At 45.8% G+C, this 25377-nt stretch overlaps 1 protein-coding gene across 1 annotated transcript; it reads right to left on the bottom strand.

The window, feature by feature from the left end:
• Positions 1–22302: 22302 nt before the first annotated feature.
• LOC140418034 (uncharacterized) lies at positions 22303–23685 on the bottom strand (the record flags this gene model as incomplete). The annotated part of the gene is made up of 1 exon (XM_072501463.1): positions 22303–23685. A coding segment is annotated over one exon (1140 nt), but the record flags the coding sequence as incomplete, so codon positions are not given.
• Between the last annotated feature and the right edge of the window lie 1692 nt (positions 23686–25377).

Here is a 25377-nt window from a genome sequence, read left to right as displayed (position 1 = left end):
AGAGCAGTTTGCTGGGGGGGGGTGGGGGGTGGGGGGGGGGGAGTCGCTCAACGTTGGGGATAGCACCCAAAGTTTGTTTGTTTGTTTGAGCTTTTTTTCTCTTGACACACGGGAATAAGGGAGGGGGCGCCCTCTCTCCCTCACTTGGGTTAAGCGGATGCTTGACTTGGGAGAGGGGGATCGGGGGTGGGGGGGGGGGCTGGGTTGCTGCTTTGCTGGCTGTAGGGGAAGCAACTTTCGGAGTCAAAGGGGGAGTCGGGACGGGGAGCCTCCGGCTGGGGGGCTGGAGTGTGCGGAAGGCGCAGACACGTGGCTGGCCTAAAAAAGGAGATGGCTAGTCAGCAGGGGGTGGGGGTAATTAACCCTCCGACCAGGCTGATCACGTGGAACGTGAGGGGCCTGAATGGGCCGGTCAAGAGGGTCTGTGTGTTCTCGCATTTAAAGGGGTTAAAGGCAGACGTAGCCATGCGACAAGAAACGCATCTGAAGGTCACGGATCAAACCAGGCTGAGGAAGGGATGGGTGGGGCAGGTCTTTCACTCGGAGCTGGATGCGAAGACCAGGGGGGGTCGCAATCTTAGTGAGCAAACGGGTGGCATTTGAGGCGGGGGGTATTGTGGCGGATAAACGGGGTAGATATATTATAGTGAGTGGCAGGCTGCAGAGGGCCCGGGTGGTGCTATGATCGCGAATGCCCCGAACTGGGATGATGCGAGTTTTATGAAGCGAATGTTGAGTAAAACTCTGGATCTGGAGTCATGCAGTCTGGTAATGGGGGGGGGCCTTTAATACGGTCCTGGACCCGGCACTGGACCAGTCTAGGTCTAGATCGGGGAAGAGGCTAGCAGCGGCCAAGGTCCTGAGGGGGTTCATGGACCAGATGGGGGGAGTGGACCCGTGGAGATTCGCTCGGTCAAGGGCAAAGGAGGTTTCTTCTCCCATGTTCACAAAGTGTGCTCGCGGATCAACTTTTTCATGGTGAGCAAGGCGCTAATCCGAGAGTGGAGGGGGTAGAGTACTCAACCATTGCGCTCTCGGACCATGCTCCGCACTGGGTGGAGTTGAGGCTGGGGGCGGAGAGAGGCCAATGCCCTCTATGGAGACTGGGCATAGGACTATTGGCGGATGAGGAGGTCTGTGGGCGGATTAGGAGGAGCATCCAAAACTATGTGGCGACCAACGATACTGGGGAGGTTTCCGTGAGTGTGGTCTGGGAGGCGCTGAAGGCAGTTATCGGGGGGAGCTAATTTCTATCAGGGCCCACAGAGAGAAGAAGGATAGGATGGAGAGGGAGAGGTTGGTGGGGGAGATACTCAGGGTGGACAGGAGGTATGTGGAGTCCCCCGAGGAGGGGCTGCGAAAGGAGCGCCAGAGACAGCAGGCGGAGTTTGACTTGCTCACCACAGGGAAAGCAGAGGCTCAGTTGAGGAAGTTACAAGGAGCAGTGTACGAGCATGGGGAGAAGTCAAGTAGGATGCTGGCGCACCAACTATGGAAGAGAGAGGCGGCCAGGGAAACTGGGGTGTTAGGGACAGGGGGGGGTAACACGGTCCTGAGTTCGGAAAGGATCAATGAGGTCTTCAAGGATTTTTATGGTAAATTGGATGAGTCAGAACCCCCGGAGGGGAGGGAAGGGATGAAGCAATTCTTGGACCAACTGAGGTTTCCGAAGGTGGAGGAGGATCTAGAAGAGGGATTAGGGGCCCCGATTGAGTTGGAGGAATTGGTTAAAGATTTGGAGGGTATGCAGTCGGGCAAGGCCCCGGGACCGGACGGATATCCTGTAGAATTCTATAGGAAATTCTCAGAGCTGTTGAGCCCGCTATTGCTGAGAACCTTCAACGAGGCTAAGGAAAGGGGAACCCTTCCCCCGACGATGGTGCGGGCCTTGATCTCGCTCATCCTTCAGTGAGATAGGGACCCATTACAATGTGGCTCCTACAGACCGATATTGCTCCTTAATGTAGACGCCAAACTGTTGGCCAAGGTCCTGGCCACTAGAATTGAGGACTGTGTCCCGGGGGTGATTAATGAGGACCAGACGGGGTTTGTTAAGGGCAGGCAGCTGAACACGAATGTGCGGAGGCTCCTGAACGTGATCATGATGCCCTCGGAAGGAGGGGATGCAGAAGTCGTGGCTGCAATAGATGCGGAAAAAGCCTTTGATCGGGTGGAGTGGGAGTACCTGTGGGAAGTATTAGGCACATTTGGATTTGGCGAGGAATTCATAGGGTGGGTCTAATTACTGTATCAGGCCCCCGTAGCGAGTGTGTCCACGAACCAGCTGCGGTCGGAGTACTTTAGGCTGCATCGAGGAACCCCGGTCCCCCCTGCTGTTTGCCCTGGCAATCGAGCCGTTGGCCATGGCGCTGAGGGGGTCTAGAAACTGAAGTGGGCTGGTTCGGGGAGAGGAGGAGCATCGGGTTTCATTGTATGCGGATGACCTGCTCCTGTATATTTCTGATCCGGTGGAGGGGATGGGGGAAGTCATGTAGATCCGAAAAGATTTCGGGGATTTCTCGGGGTATAAGTTGAATGTCGGGAAAAGCAAGCTTTTTGTGTTCAATGCGAGGGGCCAGGAAAAGAGACTGGGAGAGCTTCCGCTCAAGATGGTGGAGAGGAGCTTTCGCTACTTGGGCATACGGGTGGCTAACAGTTGGGATGCCCTGCACAAGCTCAACCTAACGGGGCTTGTGGATCAGATGGAGGAGGACATTAAGAGGTGAGACATGTTACCGCTTTCCCTGGCGGGCAGGGTGCAGTCCGTGAAGATGACCGTCCTCCGCAGGTTCTTGTTCGTCTTCCAGTGCCTTCCCATCCTCATCCCCAAATCCCTCTTCAAGCGGGTGAATAGGATTATCACGGGATTTGTGTGGGCAAAAAAGACCCCGCGAGTTTAAAGGCTGTTCTAAGAGTGCAGTCGGGGGGAGGGGGGGGGGGGGATGCTGGCGCTGCTAAACGTCTGCAGCTATTATTGGGCAGCGAACATATCCATGATTCGGAAGTGGGGGGGGGGGGGGTCGGCGTGGAAACGGCTGGAGGCGCCGTCTTGCAGGGATACGAGCTTGGGGGCACTGATAATGGCACGACTGCCACTCCCGCTGGCACAGTACACTACGAGCCCGGTGGTGAAGGTGGTTCTGAGGATCTGGGGTCAGTGGAGAATGCACAGGGGGGAGGTAGGGGCCTCAGTCTGGACCCCGGTACGAAACAACCACAGGTTCGTCCCAGGTAGAATAGACGGAGGGTTTCTAAGCTGGCACAGAGCGGGTATCAAAAGGATGTGGGGGACTTGTTTATAGATGGGACTTTTGCTAGCCTGAGGGCACTGGGGGAGAAATTCAGGTTGCCCCCAGGGAATACCTTTTGATACCTGCAAGTCTGCGCTTTCTCGAAGAAGCAGGTGGTGGAATTTCTGCTGCTACCTGCCCGCAGGATACAGGACAGGGTAGGCTCGGGCATGTGGGTAGGAGACGGAAAGGTATCAGGCATATACCAGGAGCTGAAGGAGGCAGAGGAGGCCTCGGCGGAGGAGCTGAAAGGCAAGTGGGATGAGGAGCTGGATGAGGGCCTGTGGGTGGACGCCCTGGGCAGGGTCAATTCCTCCTCATCTTGTGCCAGGCTTAGCCTGATTCAGTTTAAGGTGGTACACCGGGCGCACATGACAGCAGCAAGAATGAACAAGTTCTTTGGGTGAAGGACAGGTGTGTGAGGTGTTCAGGGAGCCCAGTAAACCATGTCAATATGTTTTTGGCATGCCCGGCACTTAAAGAATTCTGGAGAGTCTTTGCAAAGGCTATGTCCAAGATCTTGGACACTCGGGTAAAGCCGAGTTGGGGGATAGTGATATTTGGGGTGTCAGAAGATCCGGGAATGCAGGAGCCGACAGAGGCCGGAGTTCTGGCCTTTGCCTCCTTGGTAGCCTGGAGACGGCTCTTGTTAATGTGGAGGGATGCAAAACCCCCAAGTGTGGAGACTTGGGTCAGTGACATGGCTGGGTTTCTAGGTTTGGAGAGGACAAAGCTCGCCTTGAGAGGGTCCTTGCTGGGGTTCTCCAGGCGGTGGAAACCGTTCCTTGACTTTCTCGCGGAACATTGAGTGAGGAGGTCAGCAGCAAACTGGGATGGGGGCGGGGGGAGGTGGGGAACTGTATCGGTTGTGGATCGATTTCTCTTGTAAATGGTAGTTATCCCACCTTGTTTTGTTAAATTGTTAATTCTTTTTTTTTGTTTTTTGTTGCCTTCTTTTAGTAGTGGTTTTGTAAAAATGTTGTAAAAATTTTGAATAAAAACAAGTTTAAAAAGAATGAGAATAGAAATGGAAAGGGGGAGAAAAATAAGTGTTTTACTCACAGATGTTGGAGACAGGAAGACGTTTCAGTCTGTGTGAAGCTCAATCTTCATTCACATAAAGCCGCGCTCTGATAAACTGGAGGACCAGAGTCCTTCCGTCCTCCAACTTTTTATATTGGTCAATATCATAACAGGAAGTTCAGGGATGGGCTCTATTTTGCACATGAGCAGCTTCCTCTCTTCCCGTGGACAAGAGCAATTCCAGCCCTTGCCCGCACGTTGAATAGAGCTGTCTCCCAGCGCCGGGGATTATGGGGGATACGGCCGCCATTAGTACTCCTGAGCCTTGTCTCCCAACTCCTGAGACAAGGATGAAAAATAGGGATGGGAGGGCAGTGACCCCACCCTGATACAAAGTACATTTGGGTAGTCACTAGATTTGATTGTGAGCCCCCCTCCCCTTAGCAAACAGTTTGTTAACTTCAGGTGTAAAGATTAAGACACATGATTAACATATTGGGAGGGAAATAGTTGAGTGTGAAACTGAACCCGAGAGTCAGCACCTTCAGGGGAGGAGAATTGGGGATAAGCAGGACGAGAAATCCTGGTGGAGGATAGAAGACAGAATTGTCTGTTCTAAATTTCTATCCTGTACTGACAGTGATGATGTTTGTAAACTCATTTATCAGATGGGTGGATTTGAAGACAGAAATTGCAAGGCAAGCACCACTTTGCAATCTGACAGATTCACTTAATTTATCAGGATCGGAATATCATTAACCATTGAATCTAGCAACTGAGCATTGAACCTGAAGAGACAAGGACACACACCAACGGAGGAACAATCTTCAATTTTAATGTCGATTGGGAGAATCAGATTCACAAAAATAGCCTAAAAAATGGGTTCAGAGACTTTTTGGAACAATTTCTTAGAGCCGTACATTCTAGAGCCAACCAGGGAGCAGACTATCCTCGCCCTGGTAATGTGCAACAAGACAGGATTATTCAATAACCTCATAGTGATGGAGCCTCTAAGTCACAGTGATCATAATATAATAGAATTCCACGTTCAGTTTGAAGGTGAGACGTGCTAGTCTAAGGGTGGAGCAATGGTTAGCACTGCTGCCTCATGGTGCTGAGGCCCTGGGTTCGATCCTGGCCCCGGGTCACTGTCCGTGTGGAGTTTACACATTCTCCCCATGTCTGTGTGTGTCACACGCCCACAACCCAAAGGTTTTCCAGTCTACGTAGATTGTCCATGCTAATTTGCCCTTTAATTGGAAAAAAAAGAATGGCGTACCCGAAAGACTGGTCTGAGACCAGTGTTTTAAAAACTAAATAAAGATAACTCTGAAGGGTAGGAAGGGAGAGATGGCTTAAGCGAACTTGGGAGACTAGGTTGAAAGTTGGGACATCAGTATGGAAGTGGATGACTTTGAATAACTCTCAGCAAAGATTTATCTCAGAGAGAAAGAAAGGCTCTTTGAGAAGAATGCATCATCCATGGTTAAATAAGGAAGTCCAGGATTGTATTAAATTGAAAGAAACACCATCCAAATCTGCAAAGGTTAGTGTTTGTTTAAAGGTTGGCCAGATTTTAAGAATCAGCAAAGAATGACCAAAAATATAATAAAGAGGCAGAAATCTCAGACTATAAAAGTAGATAGTAAAGATTTCTGCAAGTATTTGAAGAGGGAAAGAATGATTAAATCCTTGGTCCTCTGGAGAGTGAGCCTGGGGAATTGACCATGGGAAACAAAGAAATGATAGAGGCTTTAAACAGATATTTTGTGTCTATCGTCATGGTTGCAGACTTGGAAAAATTCACAAAGATAATTGAAAATCGAGAGTAATAGGGACGGAGGAACACAGAACAATCACCAGAGAAAAGATGCCAGGAAAACTATTGGACCTAAAGGCTGACAGGTCCCCAGGACCGGGTGACCTGCAGCCTTGGGTAGTAAAATAAGTGGTGGCAAAGAGAGCATTGGTTATAATCCCACAAAATTCCTTCGATTCTGGAAAGGTCCCAGTGGATTGGAAAATAGAGAATGTAACACCTCTATTCCAGAAAGGAGTGAGGCAGAAAGCAGGAAACAATAGGCTAGTTAGCCTAACTTGTGACAGGGAAAGTGAGAGAATCCATTAATAAGGAGGGTACAGTAGGATATTTAGAAAATGTAAACATGATTACTGTTTATTTGTAACAAGAACTATCATAAAATATGCAGTAAATACAACTGTTTAATGACAAGTTAATACCTAATACCCACTTCAACCTTCCCCACCCGCTATACACACATCACACACACAAGACAGACAAACACAGAGGGGTGGAAAGGGGTAAAAAAATCAAAAGTGGAGGGAAGAAAGAGTCTTTATTCCAAATTATGGTTTTACCACACTTTTCTTCACAGCAAGCTTACAGATTAAAGTCTTTGGTTTATAGCCAGTAATGAGCTTATTTGGAGATTCATTCATTCAGGTACTCTCTTCTTTAAACATACAGTAGTCAAAACTTTCCTGGAGAGGCGCCTTAGTTCACATCAAACTTTGCTTTCAGTTTGTGGTTTGTCTTCAGGCCTCTGCGGTATCAGGAATACAGCACCCAGCTGGCCTTCTGGGGAGAGTTAGCTGGACCTTTTTGGAGCGAGTTAGCTGGATCAGCGTGCTGCCAGAATCAAAACTGAAACCAAACTGATATTTGGGACTCGGAAAAGCATTCCAGTGGAATAATCTCCAATCTCCACCTGTTACTGGGCAGATCACAGCCTTTGGGGCGAATTCATTGGCAACCAGCCAAATCAATGAAACGGATGTTTCATTATGAGATATGTAAGTCATAAATCACAAACATCCAATCCATTCCCATTATACAAGTTCTCTTCCCAGTCTTTACATTGGTAACCAGTCAGCCCTGAAACCTATGACAAAGCATCTGCAGTCACATGATCCTTTCCAGGAATATGTACAATTGTAACATTTAACTGTTGTAATAATAAACTCCAATGGAATAATCTTGTGTTCCAAGTTTTAAATTTCTCTATAAATGTAAGTAGATTATGGCCTATGTAAACTATGCTTGGCTGATTGTCATGTTGGACATATACGACAAAGTGCTGAAGGGCTAGTAGCAAGGCTAAGGCTTCATCTTCAATGTTGGAATAATTTCTTTGGCACAGACTGAATTATTTTCTAAAAATACCTCCCAAGCCTGTTTATCTTTGCATTGTTGTCCTGTAGTAGCACTGCCCCTACTCCCAGGTCACTGGCATGTGTGGCCATTTTAAATGGTCTGAAAATGTCTGGGGTGGTCAGTATTGGTTCGCCCACCAACATGGTCATCAATCTGTCAAACTCTACTTGGCGTTCTGTGGATCACTGCATTTTTGGTTGTTTCCGCTACAGATCCAACATGTATTTTATTTCAATTTCTAACTGAGGAGGATGTGGCTTTATTAGTTCAGAGTTTCTGATGTTTACTTCATGATTTGTTAACCAAGTGCTCCCCGGTGTTTCCCTATAACTCTATTCATACCCTTTCAACATCTTTATGACATATGCCCCTTTCTGTGTCTTGTGTAATGTAATGATGTGGAGATGCCGACATTGGACTGGAGTGGGCACAGTAAGAAGTCTTACAACACCAGGTTAAAGTCCAACAGGTTTCTTTTGAATCACTAGCTTTTGGAGCACAGCTCCTTCATCACCTGATGAAGGAGCTGTGCTCTGAAAGCTCGTGTAATGGAGTCAGTCTTTTCTGATTGTCCAATGAATGTTTATCCAAATTTCAAAGATTTCCCACAGTCAAACTACAAGCACTATTGTCAATGCTGAGGGAAATATTTGGTTCATTTTTAATCAATAAACCCTCTTCAACCCCTCCAGCTTTACATGCTCTCTTTTCTTGCACATGGTTACTTTCAGCAATAAGAACCATTCTTTGTTTTACAGCTTCTACCTCCTCTTTGGAGTTTTCATAATCACAACTCATCTCCATTTAGCAATACAGACTTTCAGAATCAGAGGATAACCCATTGTTGGACCCATGCACTTTCTGTTTTTTGTTAACAGATGTGGTTGCAGATTCACGACATAGGTCTCCATCCATCTTCCTCTTAGTTTTGAAAGGTACTGATGACTGATTATTTAGTCTCCTTTGCCATTTGCTCCCTTTAAGAAGCACTGTGCATCTCTGAAAACGTCTTGTAGAATTCCACCGGGTAGCCATCCGGCCCCAGGGCCTTACCGACTGCATGCCATCCAGCCCTTCCATTATTTCCTCAATTTCAATTGGGGCTCCCAGCCCTTCCACCAGATCCTCATCCGCCCTCGGGAACCTCGACTGACCCATAAACTGCCTCATCCCCTCCACCCCAGCCCGTGGTTCCGACTCATAATTTGCTGTAAAAGTCCTTAAACACCTCATTCACTCCCACTGGATCCAGGACCGCAACCCCATCTCCACTCTTTACCCTCCCTATCTCCCTGGCCACCTCCCTTTTTCTGAGCTGGTGTGCTAGCATTCTGCTAGCCTTTTCCCCATACTCATAGATCGCCCCTCTTGCCTTCCTCAGCTGTTACACAGCCCTTCCCTGTAGTCAACAGCCCAAACTCCGCCTGTAGCCTCCACCACTCCCTCAGTAGCCCCGCGTCCAGGGCCTCCGAGTATCTCCTGTCCACTTGGAATATCTCCTTAACTAACCTATCCCTCTAAGCCAGTTCCACCTTTTCTCTGTGGGCTCGTATCGAGATTAATTCCCCTCTGACCACTGCCTTCAAAGCTTCCCAGACCTTGCTGCAGAGATCTCCCCCGTATCATTTGTTTCCAGGTAGTTCTGGATAGACTTGTTCACCTGCCCACAGACCGTTTCGTCTGCTATCAACCCTATGTCCAGCCTCCATAGCGGGCACTGTCCTCTCTCCAAGCTAACACGTAGATCCACCCAATGTGGGGCATGATCCGACACCGTGATTGCAGCGTACTCCGTATCCACCAACCCCAGTATTAGAGCCCTGCTCAGAATAAAAAAGTCGATCCAAGTGTACACCTTATGGACAGGTGAGAAAAAATAAAACTCCTTCGCCCTTGGCTGTGCAAACCTCCATGGGTCTACTCCCCTCATCTGTTCCATAAACTCCTTCAATTCCTTTGCCATGGCTGGCACCCTCCCTGGCCTGGATTTTGACCAGTCCAATTCTGGATCAATGACCTGTGTTAAAATCTCCCCACATGATCAAGTTAGGTGACTCGAAGTCTGGGATCTTACCTAACACCCGCTTCATAAATTCCATATCGTCCCAATTCAGAGCATACACGTTCACGAGTACCACCTCCATCCCCTCCAGCATCCCACTCACCACAAGTCAAACTTTAATGGTGAGAAATAGTTTGGAAGGAGTTTTGCCAGAAAAGGTGGTAATATGTGGAATTCGTAGTGAGAACAGTAGTGTGTCAATATGTAAGGTAAGGTTAGAGAGTCTGGTGAAATGTGGTGAACTGGTAGTAGGAGCAAAAGAAAAATTACCTTTTTAGGGGTAAGATTTATCCTAGACAATAATATAGCTGGATCACAGGTGGGAGTGCTGCCTATTACGGTTGAAAAGCCAGTGGAAAGTAAAACAACTGAGATGTTGCAAGAAATATATCCGGGATTGTTTCCTGATTGTGTGGTAACCAAATCACAAAGCCACGGGTTAAGACAGGAGGAAGAGAACTTGAGGAGTGCCAATAGGAAGGCTGAGGTTCAGTTGTCAGAAACCACGTTTGATCAGATGGGTTAGTAAAAACAAGAGCAGGTGGTGGATTAGCAGATATTTTTAGTTCAAGCAGTAGGTTGAATTGCAGCAGAAATATTCAGAGATAATGCAGTTGTATCAGAAAGCATGATGTGGAGATGCCGGCGTTGGACTGGGGTGAGCACAGTAAGAAGTCTTACAACACCAGGTTAAAGTCCAACAGGTTCGTTTCAATGTCACTAGCTTTCGGAGCGCTGCTCCTTCCTCAGGTGAATGAAGAGGTATTTTCCAGAAACATTTATATATAGACAGATTCAAAGATGCCAGACAATGCTTGGAATGCGAGCATTACCAGGTGATTAAATCTTTACAGATCAGAAAGCATAAATGGAAACAGAATCTGAATGTATACCAGAGTGTTATTACATTAGAAATAATGTATTAATGAGAAAATTGAAACTGTTACATATGCAAGCAGATGAGAACTGGGCAGAAGTTCATCAAGTAGTATTACCAATGGGTTACAGAAGGGAGGCTTTGCAGCTAGCATATGAGGTTCCAGTAGGGGGCCATTTAGGAGCAAGGAAAACGCAAGTAAAAATACAAAAATATTTTTATTGGCCTGGACTGCAGAAGGATGCAGTTGAATTTTGCCGCACATGTCATTTGATTTACCTCAGAAGGTAATCAAACTAGAATCTTTAATAACTATTCCAGAATTTGAGGACTATTTTACTATGTGCTAATTGGTTGTGTGGAACACTTGCCTAAAACCAAAAGTGTGAATCTGTACTTGTTGACTATCATGGATGTGCCTACTAGATTTCCAGAGGCAATTCCATTAGGAAACATTACATCTAAGAGGGTTGTAGAGGAGTTAACCATTTTTTACTCGATATGGACTACCAAAAGAAATGTAATCAGATCAGATATCCAAATTTATGTCTAAGTTATTCAAGGAAGTTCTGGATAGCTTAGGAATAAAGCAATTTAACTCAACAGCGTAGCATATTGAATCACAAGGGGCATTAGAAACATAGCCGATTTAGCTCACTTGGCTAGATGCCTGGTTCATGCTGCAGAGCAAAGCCAGCAGCGCGAGTTCAATTCTCATACTGGCTGAGGTTATTCAAGAAGGCCTCACCTACTCAACCTTGCCCCTCGCCTGAAGTGTGGTCATCCTCAGGTTAAATCACCACCAATCAGCTCATCCCCTCAAAGGGGAAAGCAGCCTATTGTCATCTGGGACAACTGCAACTTTACCTTTACTTGGAAAGATGGCATCAAATTCTAAAGATGATATTTAGGCATGTAGTCAGGGTTATCCAGAGGATTGGGATAAAGGAATTCCATTTGTACTATCTTCAATTCAGGATGCACCAAATTAATCAACTAAATTCAGACCATTCGAATTGATTTTTGGTTAGGAGGTGAGAGGACCACTTAAATTGATCAAAGAGAAGTTGGTGAGTCAGCGTTTGGAGACTACATTGTTGGACTATGTGTCAAACATTAGGAAGCAATTAACTAGGACTGGTGAGTTGGCTCGGAAATATTTGGAAATTATCACAACATGTGATGAAAATAGAGGCAGATAAGAAATCAAAAATGTTAGTTTTGTTAGTGGCGAGAATTACTTGTATTGTTACCATTGGCAGGTGAACCATTAAAAGCAAGATTTAGTGGGCCTTATCAAATTGAAAGGTAATTGAGTGAGGTGAATTATTTGATAAGAATGCCAGACAGAAGGAACAGTGTCATATTAATATGCTCAAAAGGTATTTTGATAGAAAGGAAAAAAGGAGGAAGTGTGAGTTGTTGTAACGCAGACAAAAAGATAAATCCAGATGATTCTGAATTTGACATTCCTCAAATTAATATTGAATAATGTGGAAGTATTAAAAGATAGGAATAGATTATTGAGTTCCTTACAGAGGGAAATCAAAATGACCTAAAAGAGTGAAAACAGTCACGTGGAGCTGCATGTGGGAAGAAATCGGGAAGTACGAAAGTAATTATGCAAGATGTAGATATAGGAAATGCTATTCCCATTAAATATCATCCACTCAGGCTTAATCCACTGAAGTTAGCTGAGGTACAAAGGGAGATTGCTGCTTTATGTAAATACCAAACAGCACTCATTTTACAGAGTTAACGAAGAGCTGAAGGCTAGGGAGCAGCTAGCCTTGGAGCCTCATCAAGCAGAAGGTACCAGTAATGGCTACACAGAAGAGAAAACGAGCTTGGATAGGCAGATTTGGAAGAAAACTGAGATCCAGCTTCAAATCGAACAGGAACCCCAGCACACCAGCATGGTCTAGACGAGGAGTGACAACAACTTCAACAAGAGAGGGAATTAAAATTCATAACATGGTAATAATACTCTTCATTATTGTCACAAGTAGGCTTAGATTAACACTGCAGTGAAGTTACTGTGAAAAGCCTCTAGTCGCCATATCCCGGCACCTGTTCGGGTACACTGAGGGAGAATTCAGAATGTACAATTCACCTAACAAGCACATCTTTCGGAACTTCCGGGAGGAAATCGGAGCACCCGGAGGAAACCCACGTAGACACGGGGAGAATGTGCAGAATCCACACAGTGACCCAAACCGGGAATCAAACTCAGGTCCATAGCACTGTGATACAACAGTGCTACTGTGCCGGCCTGGTAGTGACACAAGAGGTGATTATACTAGTATCTGGTCAGGAGGGACAGATGCAAGAATGGGGCTGTCTCACAGTTTACAGAGAGTATCGTCTGTGGTGGAATACTGGATCTGGAGGCTGAAGAGCTTGTACAAATGTAGCCAGAATATTCAGCAAACCTTTGCATACAATGACTGTTGTCTTACACTGTCCAAATACACCAGCTGTTACCAATTATTTTTGGCTATCCTCAACAGACACAGAATACAAAGCAGCTGATAAATGTGAAGAACTGATGATGAACGCTGCAGCATCGATAGCAACCTGTCTTGCCATCAAGAGAAGAATTCTGCCAGGCAACTACATATAACTGAATTGTTGATGAAGCTTTTCTTGTGTAATCTTGGAGGCCGCTTGGGTCTTTGGAAATCTCTCTCGCTCTAAGGAGTGGATACATTTATGCTCATGACTGTGACATGTGAGAAGACTAAAATGGAATGTAGTCGTGTATGTTTGCCTGTTGAAAAATGTAAAATTATATCAGAGTATAAGTTGCATGTAATCATAAGAAATGTTTAAAGTTAAAAAGTATAAAGTCACCTACGTACATTGCAGGTTCATTTCTTTTAAGGGGAGGTGTGACAATTGGGAGATTTTAGGAAAATTTGAATATAAATGTATTGGGCAATTTAAGGGTTAAAAGCGTGGGGTTAGAGTGTGATTCACTGCAGTGGTCCTGTATTTATTTTAAAGAAGGATCCTGTTTTGCAGGGCCTGGGTGTTTTTAGTAGCCAGAATGTGAAATTGACAAAGGAATATGTTTTTCAGTCTGGGCTAATGGACTGTGGTTTAGCTGGGAAAGTACTTGTGGAATGAATGTACTTTGCAGCTGGCAGAGATCATTTGTTTTCCAGCTTGGGGAGATGAGGTCATTGATGGGTGGAACCGAGGAAGGCAGAAATGCATTTTAAAAATCTTTAGAGAGCAGTCTTTGGAGAAAGATTTTGGAGCTAAGAATTGAATTTTGGGCCCACAATTCTCCCACAGGAAGATGGATTGAGAGCTGTATCTTTCTTTCCCTGTTGTTTAATGGGAGATTGAGTAGTAATGTTTAAATGGGTAATTGTAAGCTGTTGTTTCTGGGTGTGAAGTTAAAAAGTTTAATATTGTAGCCATTATAAAGTTTTATTTTAAAATAACCAAGCCCTATTTATTCATGCAATCACTCCTGGAGCGAATCATTCATTCTGCACAGTCACACAAATAAACTGAAATATTGGGGTTTTGGTCCAGTATCCTAGCCACTGTTGGGGTCTGGTCTGGGATCAGAATAGTGACCGATGTAACAATTGGTTGGAAGCCCATTTCCCAGTCAGCCCTCCAGCGCCTTCCTGTCTCCCTATTACTGCGACACCCATGACAGTTTCCCAACTGGGGACACAGACCCCATTATTCTCAGCTAAATTGAGCCTCAGCTCCATCGCCTGGCTGTCATTGACACGAGTTATGGACAGAAATGTGCCCGAGGAGCCAGTGGAAAGTCAAAACTTGTGACTCTAAATCAACACCTCAACATTCGTCAGTCAAATTCATGCTATTTATACTGGGTTTTTAATTATTAGATTTAGGCACTGGAGGTAAAGGATTGGATTGGATTTTGTTTATTATCACGTGTACCGAGGTACAGTGAAAAGCATTTTTCTGCGAGCAGCTCAACAGATCATTAAGTACATGAAAATAAAATAAAAGAAAATACATAATAGGGCAACAAGGTACACAATGTAACTACATAAACACCGGCATCAGGTGAAGCATACAGGGGTGCAGTGTTAATCAGATCAGTCCACAAGTGGGTAGTTTAGGAGTCTGGTAACAGCGGGGAAGCAGCTGTTTTTGAATCTGTTCTTGTGTGCTCTCAGACTTTTGTATCCCCTGCCCGATGGAAGAAGTTGGAAGAGTGAGTAAGGGTGGAGGGTTTTAAAGTATAACTTTTTCTTTCCAACTTGTGTCTGCCTTGGCTCAGTGGGCAGCACTATCACCTCTGAATCAGAAGGTCAAGACCCAGTTAGGGTCCTGTGGACAAAAGCCAGTTCCAACATTCATCGTCCCAGCACTGAGGGAGTGGTGCACTGCCTTTCAAACAAGATGTTAAACTGAGGCCCTGTCTGCACCTCTCAGGTGGGTGCAAAAGTTCTCACAGCCACTATTTTGAAGAAGAGCAGGGGAGTTATCCCCGGTGTCCTGGACAATATTTATCCCTCAATCAACATCACTAAAAACAGATCATCTGCTCATTATCACATTGCTGTGTATCAGATCTTGCTGTGTGTAAATTGGCTGCTGTGTTTCCTACATTACAACAGTGACTACACTTCAAAAGTGCTTCTTTGGCTGTAAAGTACTTTGGGATCACCAGTGGAAAAGGCGCAATAGAAATGCAAATAGAAGATTTCTGTTATCTGATCTTGTTATGTGGAATTTAATTGATTTCAGCCACCCCCAACTTACCATTTAATAAATTCATTTTGGTTCAGACAAGTCTTTAACCAATTAAGGCAAATTCACAATCCTCTGGAGAGTAAATTTTAAAAGTTTATTAAGTGAAAAATATTTACTGAACAACTTTAAGACATTGACTTTTACAACTTCATGTGGGTGATCATTCTGTAGAAGCGTAACCCTCTCTGGCTCCTTCTTTGACAGTAATTCTTCTGGAATTCAGCCTCGGGAGTCTGGCTCCTTCTTTGACAGTAATTTCCTTGGAACTCGGCCTCAGGAGTCTTCAGTATTTGGCCAGCAAGGAAGACCTTCAGAACCTCTACTTTTATCCCCAAAGTGACCATTAACTCACGTCAGAATTGGGACTGTTGTAACATGATCATTTGTCAATTTGGTTACTAGATTAACTTAATTGGATCCCCAATTATTGACACCACCTTCTCTCCTTATCTTAGACAGGAATATAATAGAACTGTTTCATACTATCCCTTTGCCGGATTCTATACAATCCCTTATTCATACAGTTTCAAATGTTGAGGCTAATCTGAGTTAAAAGGCCTCTCTCACCAGAACATTTATCTTCATTTCACATTCTTTACATACACAGCTATTAAGCTTTTACATTATTACAGCAAATAAAACTTAGTCTTTCACTATAACTACTGATTCATGATGGATTCATTAGTTGCAATTCGATTAAGGCTCCCGAGATATTACTGCTACTGGCTGATAGCTAACTAATACAGTAATCTAATTCATACATTTGATTAATACAAGATACACTGGTTTAAAAAGACAGTTTGTGGAAGACAGTCGCTTTCTTTTTTACTAATCTTGATCAGTTTGAATAATAAGCTTATTCTTGAGCCAGACTTGGGCAGAATATGATAGCCCGCTATTTATCAAAATATGATAAAACAATTTCTGCTAGCTCTGCAGTTTAGAAACATTTAGGTTTGTACAATCTTAATTTATAAAAGAACAAATCAGCCATTACAATACTATCTATTACATTGTTTCACAAATTATAACTTAATCAAAGTTCATTGTTGAATAATCAACTTTTTGGTGACTGGCTTCTAATATGAAATCAATATGTGATTAACAAAGAAATGTTACATAATCTGTGTAAGAAGCTCGATGTTATAGTTTAAAATGGCTTCCTTGACCTTGTTACTTATAACCATGAATATGGTGCAAAAGCGATGGAATTCTAAAATTAAATGGATTTCCCAGTCCTACCTACAGTTTTATACATTATAACAATGACTACACTTAGCACTACACTCATTATGCTTCACCCGATGTCCATGTATTTACATTGTGTACTTATTGTATGTCCTATGCTTTTCTTGTATGGAACAAACTGCCTGGACTGTACGCAGAACAATATTTTTCACTGTACCTCAGTACACCTAACAATATATCTAAATCTAAAATCTAAATCTTTTGGAGGGGCTGTGATACTATACAAAAGGATTTTAAAAATATTTTCATCAAACTTGGTGCCCTCATCAAAATGATTGATGAAGATTTAAATTTTGTTTTCCGATTAAGGGGCAATTTAGCATGGCCGACTCCACACATCTTTGGGTAGACATGGGTAGAATGTGCAAACTCCACATGGACAGTGACCCAGGGCTGGGATTCGAACCCGGGTCCTCAGCGCCGTAGTCCCAGTGCTAACCACTGCCCCACCGTGCTGCCCCGATTGAGCTTTAATTTTGAGTAAAATTTTGATTCTCTTCGAAATTCTCAATAAAAATCCAAACACACAATATCCTGATCACAGGCAAGTTGTTGTGATCAGGAGTGCTCAGAAAAGGGCGCAAGAAACAGATTCAACTATTTCTTTCAAAAGGGAATTGGACAGGTCCTTGAAAAGAACATTTCTGGACAATGGGATTAATTGGTTGGCTCTTTCACAGATCTGGCATTAGCACAATCGGCCGAATGGTCTCCCTCTGTGCAACCTGAGCTTCATGTGCTGTTAACATGGGTGGGAATAGTGGTAAAGGGACCTGGGTGTGAATGGACCCGGGCGTCCTGTCAATAAGTCAGCGAAGGATAACCTGCAGGTGCAGCAAGTTATTAGGAAGGTTAATGGGATGTTGGCCTTTATCACAAGAGGATTTGAGTACGGGAATAGTGAAGACTTGCTTCAATAGTGTAGAACCTAGGTTAGACCACAGCTGGAGCACTGTGTGCGGCTGTACTCCCCTTACCTTAGGAAAGGTATCATTGCCACAGAGGGACTGTAACGAAGATTCACCAGACTTGTTCTGAGCAAGATCGGACTGTCCTATGAAGAGAGACTGGGGAACCTGGGCACCCTTTCTCCAGAATTTTGAAGAATGAGAGGGGATTTCATTGAAACTTACAAAATACATATAGGAATAGACAGGCTGGGTGCAGGTGAGATGTTTCCCCTGGTTGGGGAGTCTGGAACCAGGGGACACAATTTCGAAATAAGGGGGCAGTCACTTAGGACGGGTCTCGGAGGAGACATTTCTTTACTCAGAGGGTTGTGAATCTTTGGAATTCTCGACCCCAGAGGGCTGTGGGAGCTCAGTCACTGAGTGTGTTTAAAGCAGAGACTGACAGATTTCTAAATCCCAATAACACAATGGGGATATGGGGATAGTGTGGGGGAAAAGCATTGAAGTGGATGATCAGCCATGATCGTATTGAATGGTGGAGCAGGCTCGATGGGCTGAATGACCAACTCCAATGATACAAAGATAGGTGGGAAAGTAAATTGTGAAGAGGACAGAAGGAGACTACAAAGGGATATAGATAGGTTGTGAGTGGGAAAAGATCTGGCTAAATGGAGAATAATATGAAAAATGTAAAATTGTCCATTTTGGCAGGTAGAATAAAAAAGCTTATTATCTAAATGGTGAGAGATTGCAGAGCTCTGAGATTCAGAGGGATCTGGGTGTCCGAGAGTATGAATCACAAAAGGTGAGTATACAGGTGCAGCAAGTAATTAGGAAAGCTAATAGACTGTTATTGTTTATTGTGGGGGAATTGAATACAAAAGTAGGGAGGTTGTGCTTCAGTTATACAGGACATTGGTGAGACCACATCTGGAGCACTGTGTACAGTATTGCTCTCATTTAAGGAATGATGTAAATGTTTTGGAAGCAGTTCAGAGAAGGTTTACTGGACTCATACCTGGAACTGGAGGCTGGTCTTATGAGGAATGATTGGACAGGCTGGGCTTGTGTCCGATGGGGTTTAGGTGACTTGATTGAACCGTATAAGATCCTGAGGGGCCTTGACAGGGTGGATGTGGAAAGGATGTTTCCTCTTGTGGGAGAATCTAGAAATTGGAGTCACTTTAAAAGTAATAACTTGTCCATTAAAGGCAGAGGAGAACTTTTTTCTCTCAGAGGGTTGGGAGTCTTTGGAACTCTCTTCCTGAAAGGGCAGTAAAAACAGAGTCTTTGAATATTTTGAAGGCAGAGCTGGATAGATTCTCGCTAAGCAAGGGGGTGAAAGGTTATCGGGAGTCAGCAGGAATGTGGACTTGAGGTTACAGTCAGATCAGCTGTGAATGTATTGAATGGTGGAGCAGGCTCGAGGGGCCGAGTGGCCTACTCTTGCTCCTAATTCAGATGTTGTCACATCCTTTATAAAAGACTGTAGCATGGGACTTCCGGTGACGACAGGTGGGAAGCAGCCGCACACTGAAGGGCTCCCGCTCGGGAATAGGAATTTCGGAGTTTTAACGCTCGGTCCCGGGGACAACGGAGGCGGAAAAGGCTGTAAGAAGGCACAGGGAGGAGAAATGTCCAAGTGTGTGAGAAAAATGGCCGTGAAAAAGGGGGTTAACGGAAGTCCGCCAGTGAGTGAAAAAGTCAGCGCAGGAACTGTAAGGAAAGCGGAGGCTGGAACACCAGAGGAGGCCGCATCACTCACAGCAGAAGAAATGACCACGGCGATGGCTGTGGAACTTGAAAAACAGTTCACAAAGCACATGGAAGCGATGAAGAAGGAGATGGGGGCGGTATTGAAAGTGCTGGTGGAGGAGGAAACTGCCCCGGTGAGGGCGATGGTATCAAGCGCAGTGGCGGAGGTGCGGGAGCAAGTTGAGACACTGAAGGAAGTGGAAGAGGCATTATCGCAGCACAGTGATCAACTCACCTCGATGGGGAAGGAGTTGCGGAAGGTGATAGAGACCAACAAGGGTTTGCAAGCCAAAATGGAAGACCTGGAAAACAGATCCAGGCGACAGAATCTGAGGATCGTGGGTCTGCCCGAAGGGGTGGAAGGCCCGAGGCCGACAGAGTATTTTGCCACGATGTTGGCAAAGCTGTTGGGGGAAGGGGATGATCCCTCCAGATATGAACTGGATCGGGCTCATCGGTCGTGGAGGCCTATACCAAAGACAAGTGAGCCGCCAAGAGTAGTAATTATGTGTTTCTGTAGGTACAGTGTGAAGGAGAAGGTCATGTGCTGGGCAAAGCAGAAGCGGGAGATGCAGTGGGCTGGAGCTGGTATACATGTATATCAGGACTTTACGGTGGAGCTGGCAAGGAGGCGGGCTGCTTTCAACCGGGTGAGAAAGGCACTGTACAACAGCACGGTGCAGTGCAGCATAGTATATCCAGCTAAGTTGAGGGTGACCTACAATTCAAGGACTTTTATTTTGGGACGGCAGAAGCAGCAGAGGAGTTTACGAAGGCAGAAGGACTGCGGCAGAATTGAGAATTGGTTGTGTACCGATGTAGCCTCATGTAACTTTAGTTTTTCACTGCGTGTTGGTGTATGTACTAATTGAGTCGACGCTGTATATATTAGGACAAGGGAAGAGATGGGACTTTCATCTGCAATGATGGTTCTTTGGGGCTTGGGTGTGTATACGGGGATGTGTGCTAAAGGGGATTTCTTGGTTTTCCTGGGACCGGGCAAGGGGGAAGGAAACCCGGGCGGGGTCCTCCATGCTGGCCGGTTTAAGCCAGTGAACGGGAGTGAGGTGGAGGGAGGGGCTGTGGCCATCGGAGCCTGGTAGAACAGGTTCCGGTGAGTCTAGCTGGGGTGAAAAGGTGGGGGAAGGAGCCGAGGTTGGGGAGAGGAGTTTACAAGAGGAAGTGGAGGGGAGGAGTCTGGGGGGGGGGGGGGGGGGGTGGGCAGTGCCTACAATTCATGGGTGTCATTTACGGTACTCTTTCGGGGATTGGATGACATTGAATATTGGGGGGGAGAGGAGGTTGGGGGGTGGACTCTATATGTCAATGGTGACAATAGGCGATTCCTGATTCCTTTTTCTTTTTTCCTTTTCTTTATTTTCCCACCTTGGGAGGGTTTGTTGTATTTTATGCTTATATTGTCTGGTGGGCCATTGTTTGGGTGGTGGGAGAAGGGGATCGTTGTTGTTGATAAGGGGATGGACATTGTATTTGTTACCGTTTACTGTTTGTTGGTGGGGTGTAAATTCTGAAGAAAATGTGAAAATGGAGAATAAAAATATATTTTTTAAAAATAATAGATTGTAGCATTTTCCCTCCTACTGATGTCAGGCTAATGGGTCTGTGGTTCCCCGTTTTTTCTCTCCCTCCTTAAATATTGGGGTTACATTTACCCCCTTCCAATCTGCAGGAACCATTCCAGAATCTATAGAATTTTGAAAGATGATCACCAATGTATCCACTATCTCTACAGCCACCTCTTTCAACACTCTGGGATGTAGAGCATCAGCTTTTGGGGATTTATTAACTTTCAACCACGTTAATTTCTCCAGTGCTACTTTTTCACTGATACTAATCTCTTTCAGTTTCCCGTGATCACTAGTCCCTTGGTTCTCTAATGTTTTGGGGATAGTTTCTGTATCGTCCTCTGTGAAGACAGACACACGTTGTTTAGTTTCTCTGCCATTTCCTTATTGCCCATTATAAACTCTCCTGTCTCTGCCTGGACTGGACCCACATTGGTCTTTGCTAATCTTTCCGTTTTCACATTCCTATCGGAACTTTTCCAGTTCTCCCCAGTTTGCTCTCATTCTATTTTCTCTTGATCAGTTTCTTGGTCCTCCTTTGCTGAATTCGAAAACAAGTTCCCAATCCTCAGGCTCAACTATTTGGGCCACTTTATGAGTCTCCTCCATTGATCTAATGGAATCTTTAACTTTTCTTGTTAGCCACGATAGCTTCACTTTTGCTTCGAAAAGGAATCTATACTTTATGTAAATAAAATGCGAGTGGTTGCCTGTCTATTGTCATACAAAGAACAACAAAGGACAGTACAGCACAGAAACAGGCCCTTCGGCCCACCAAGCCTGCTCGGATCATGATGTCTGTCTAAAGCAAAACCTTCTGTGCTTCCAGGGTCTGTATCCGTCTATTCCTATCCTATTCATGTATTCGTCAAGTTGCCTCTTAAACTTCGCTGTCGTACCTGTTTCCACGACCTCCTCCCACAGCGAGTTCCAGGCACTCACCACCCTCTGTGTAAAAAATTCCCTCGCACATCTCCTCTAAACTTTTCCCCTCGCACCTTAAACCTATGTCACCTGGTAATTGACTTTTCCAACCTGGAAAAAAGCTTCTGACTATCCACCCTGGCCATGCCACTCAGAATTTTGTAAACTTTTATCAGGTCGTCCTTTTATCACGTGTGGCCTAACTACGGTTCTGTACAGCTGCAGCATGACTTGCCAATTTTGTATACTCAATGCCCCGACCAATGAAGACAAGCATGCCGCCTGCCTTCTTAGCTCCTTATCCACCTGCGTTGCCACTTTCAGTGATATGTTTATTGTAATTTCCCAATCTACCACAGACAACTTGCCCCTCATACCATGACAGTTTCCTTCTGCGAGAAACACCCAGATAAATTAGGCAAAAGAACCCTGTAACCACCATAGCTCATCTTCATGGCAACATGGCTGCTTTGGGAACTAAATATCTTCCAAACATGCAAACACCTTTTCATTCTGTTCTCCTCATCAAGCTTGGAACCAGGTAATCGCAACTAGCCTCAAAAATGGTCAGCCCACCGGAGGCAGAGGTGTTAGACCGGCCAGTCCAGCAGAAAGAAACCCTCCAATCATCACCATTCACCAGATGTCAGAATGAACAAAATGCAGTCCTGGATGTCAGTGAGAGCAGAAACAATAACAACGGAGCCAACATCTGTAATTTGTGAACTTGTTGGAGTCACAACAGGTGTGATGAATCACAAAACCCCTCCCCACATTGAGAGCAGATGAATGGTCTCTCCCCAGAATTAACTCACTAGTGTCTCCGTAGTTGGGACGGATCATTGAATGTCTCCTCTGCTCAGAGCAGGTGAATGGCTTCTTCCAGGTGTGAACTCGCTCGTGTTCCTGCAGGGTGTATGGATATCTGAATCCCTTCTCTCACTAAGAGCAGATTAACGCCTTCTCTCCTGTGTGAACTCGCTGGTGCCTCTGCAGGTGGGATGATTGAGTGAATCCCTTCTCACACTGAGAGCAGGTGAACGGCCTCTCCCCAGTGTGAACTCGCTGATGTATCCGCAGGTTGGATAACTGAGCGAATCCCTTCTCACACTGAGAGCAGGTGAACGGCCTCTCCCCAGTGTGAATTCGCTGGTGTTTCTGCAGGTCGGATGATTGAGTGAATCTCTTATCACACACAGTGCAGGTGAACGGCTTCTCCCCAGTGTGCACTCGCTGGTGAATCCGCAGGCTCCTTAAAATAATGAATCCCTTCTCACACTGAGAGCAAGTGAACGGCCTCTCCCCAGTGTGAACTCGCTGGTGTGTCAGCAGGCTCGATGAAGTAGTGAAACTCTTCTCACACTGAGAGCAGGTGAACGGCCTCTCCCCAGTGTGAACTCGCTGGTGTTTCAGCAGGCTCGATGAAGTGCTGAATCCCTTCCCACACTGAGAGCAGGTGAACGGCCTCTCCCCCGTGTGAGTTCGCTGATGTATCCGCAGGTTGTCTAACTGAGTGAATCCCTTCTCACACTGTGAGCAGATGAATGGCCTCTCCCCAGTGTGAACTCGCTGGTGTTTCCGCAGGTCGGATGATTGAATGAATCCCTTCCCACACACAGAGCAGGTGAACGGCCTCTCCCCGGTGTGAACTCGCTGGTGTGTCTGCAGGGCGGATAACTGAATGAATCCCTTCCCACACACAGAGCAGGAGAACGGCCTCTCCCCAGTGTGAACTCGCTGGTGGGACTGCAGGTTGGATAACCGAGTGAATCCCTTCCCACACACAGAGCAGGTGAAAGGCCTCTCCCCAGTGTGAACTCGCTGGTGTGTCTGCAGGGCGGATAACTGAATGAATCTCTTCTCACACTGCAGACAGGTGAATGGCCTCTCCCCAGTGTGACTGCGTCGATGAGCTTCCAACGCTGATGGAGTCCTGAATCCCTTACTACAGTCCCCACATTTCCACGGTTTCTCCAGGGTGGGGGTGTCCTCGTGTCTCTCCAGGTTGGACAATCTGTTGAAGCCTCGTTCACACAGAACACGTGTACGGTCTCTCCCCGCTGTGAATGGTGTGATGTGTTTTCAGGCTGTGTAACTGGTTAAAGCTCTTTCCACAGTCAGTGATCTGGAACACTCTCACTCGGGTATGTGTGTCTTGGTGCTTTTCCAGTCACACTGATGTTTAAATTTCTTTGAAGCTGACAGAAAAGACAAACATTTCTCCTTCTAGATTCAAAGTCCGGTGATATTCAGTTACAAGGAATTGAGAGACTCACTCACATCGAGACGTGATGTTTGAGATTTCTGTCTGTAATTCCTCCTCTTCTAATATCCTGTAAAAACAATTTACAAAAGTTACTTTACTTCTCCTCATTTTGGAGATGGTATCCTGAGGGTAACGACAGTCTGGCCGTGGGGTTAATCCTCCGGGTCCTCAGTCTTACTGAGGAATGTCCCCTTGGGTCTATTGTGGTGGTGATTCTTTTGTATTTTTGTTATTATGGGAGGGTTTATGTGTTGTTAACTTTATCCTACTCTGGTACAGACTGGGCTTTTATCCGTGAAAGGAGCAGTTTGGGGAAACTTTGGTGCCTCTGGTGTAAAGTGAGTTGGAGGAGGGGGGAATGGCGCACGCCCGATTGTGGTGTGAAAATCTGTTCCTGTTCTCACTGTCGCCTAACTAATGGCAGCAGTTAATCTGCAAATTTTCTCAGGGAATGTACGGGACATCCATCACCCAATCAGAAGGAAAAAGATCCTCTCATTTCTTAAGGAGAAAGTCGACATCGCTTTATTACAGGAAACTCATCTGGATTATGAGGAACACTTTAAATTGAGGCGGGATTGGATGGGGCAGTTTTTTTCACCTCTTTTTCATCGAGTCGCACGATTGTGGCAATGCTTATTATACACTATCCAAGCAGTCAGGGTAACTCTCCAGATTACAATGTGCATGTCAATTTCCTTTGTGCCGATCCCTCCATCTCCCGTCCCTCCCCTCCCCTCCGCCCCTTTTACTCGTCGTTTCTGGGTTCTTTCCTGGGCCCTTCACTGTACAATGGGAGTTATCTGTTATTTACAAGTGGACGGTGCCCTCCCTTCCCCCCCATTGATGGGCCTCCCCCCTTCCATCCCGCGCACTCCCTGTCCTGTTTTAAACCTTCCCTTGGGGGTTCCTCTTCTTGTGTTTTTGTTCTCGGCTCTCTGGTCTCTGTGTCAGTTGGTTTCTGGCCTCTCCCTCCTTTTCCCAGTAGCCCCTCCCCACATCCCTTTCCTGCCTGCTCCCTGTGATCCCGTTGGCTCCCGTACGCCCATCTCCCTCCCCAGTGTTCCATTGGCCGCTGGCTTTAAACAGGTCCTGGAACAAATTAGTGAATGGCCTCTACACTTTGTGGGAACCATCCTCTGACCCTCGGACGGTGAACTTGATCTTCTCCAGGTGGAGAAATTCCGATAGGTCTGCCAGCCAGTCTGAGCTGTGGGTGGTGCTGCTAATCGCCAGCCGAGCAGGATTCTCCAGAGGCCGATTAGAGAAGCAAAGGCAAGGGCGTCCACCCTCTTCCCCATGAATAGATCTGGCTAGTCCGATACCCCGAAGACTGCCATTTGTGGGCACGTAATAACCATGGACATTGCATCTAAATAGGCTGTCCAGAATTCGACAAGTCTGAGACATACCCAGAACATGTGGGCATGGTTTGCCGGGCCCCGCTGGCACCATTCACATTTGTCCTCCATCTCCGGGAAGAACCTGCTCATTCGGGTTCTTGTCAG

Source organism: Scyliorhinus torazame, chromosome 5 (genome assembly GCF_047496885.1).
Source record: "Scyliorhinus torazame isolate Kashiwa2021f chromosome 5, sScyTor2.1, whole genome shotgun sequence".
NCBI lineage: Eukaryota > Metazoa > Chordata > Chondrichthyes > Carcharhiniformes > Scyliorhinidae > Scyliorhinus > Scyliorhinus torazame.
This window is presented reverse-complemented; position numbering and strand designations above follow the sequence as displayed.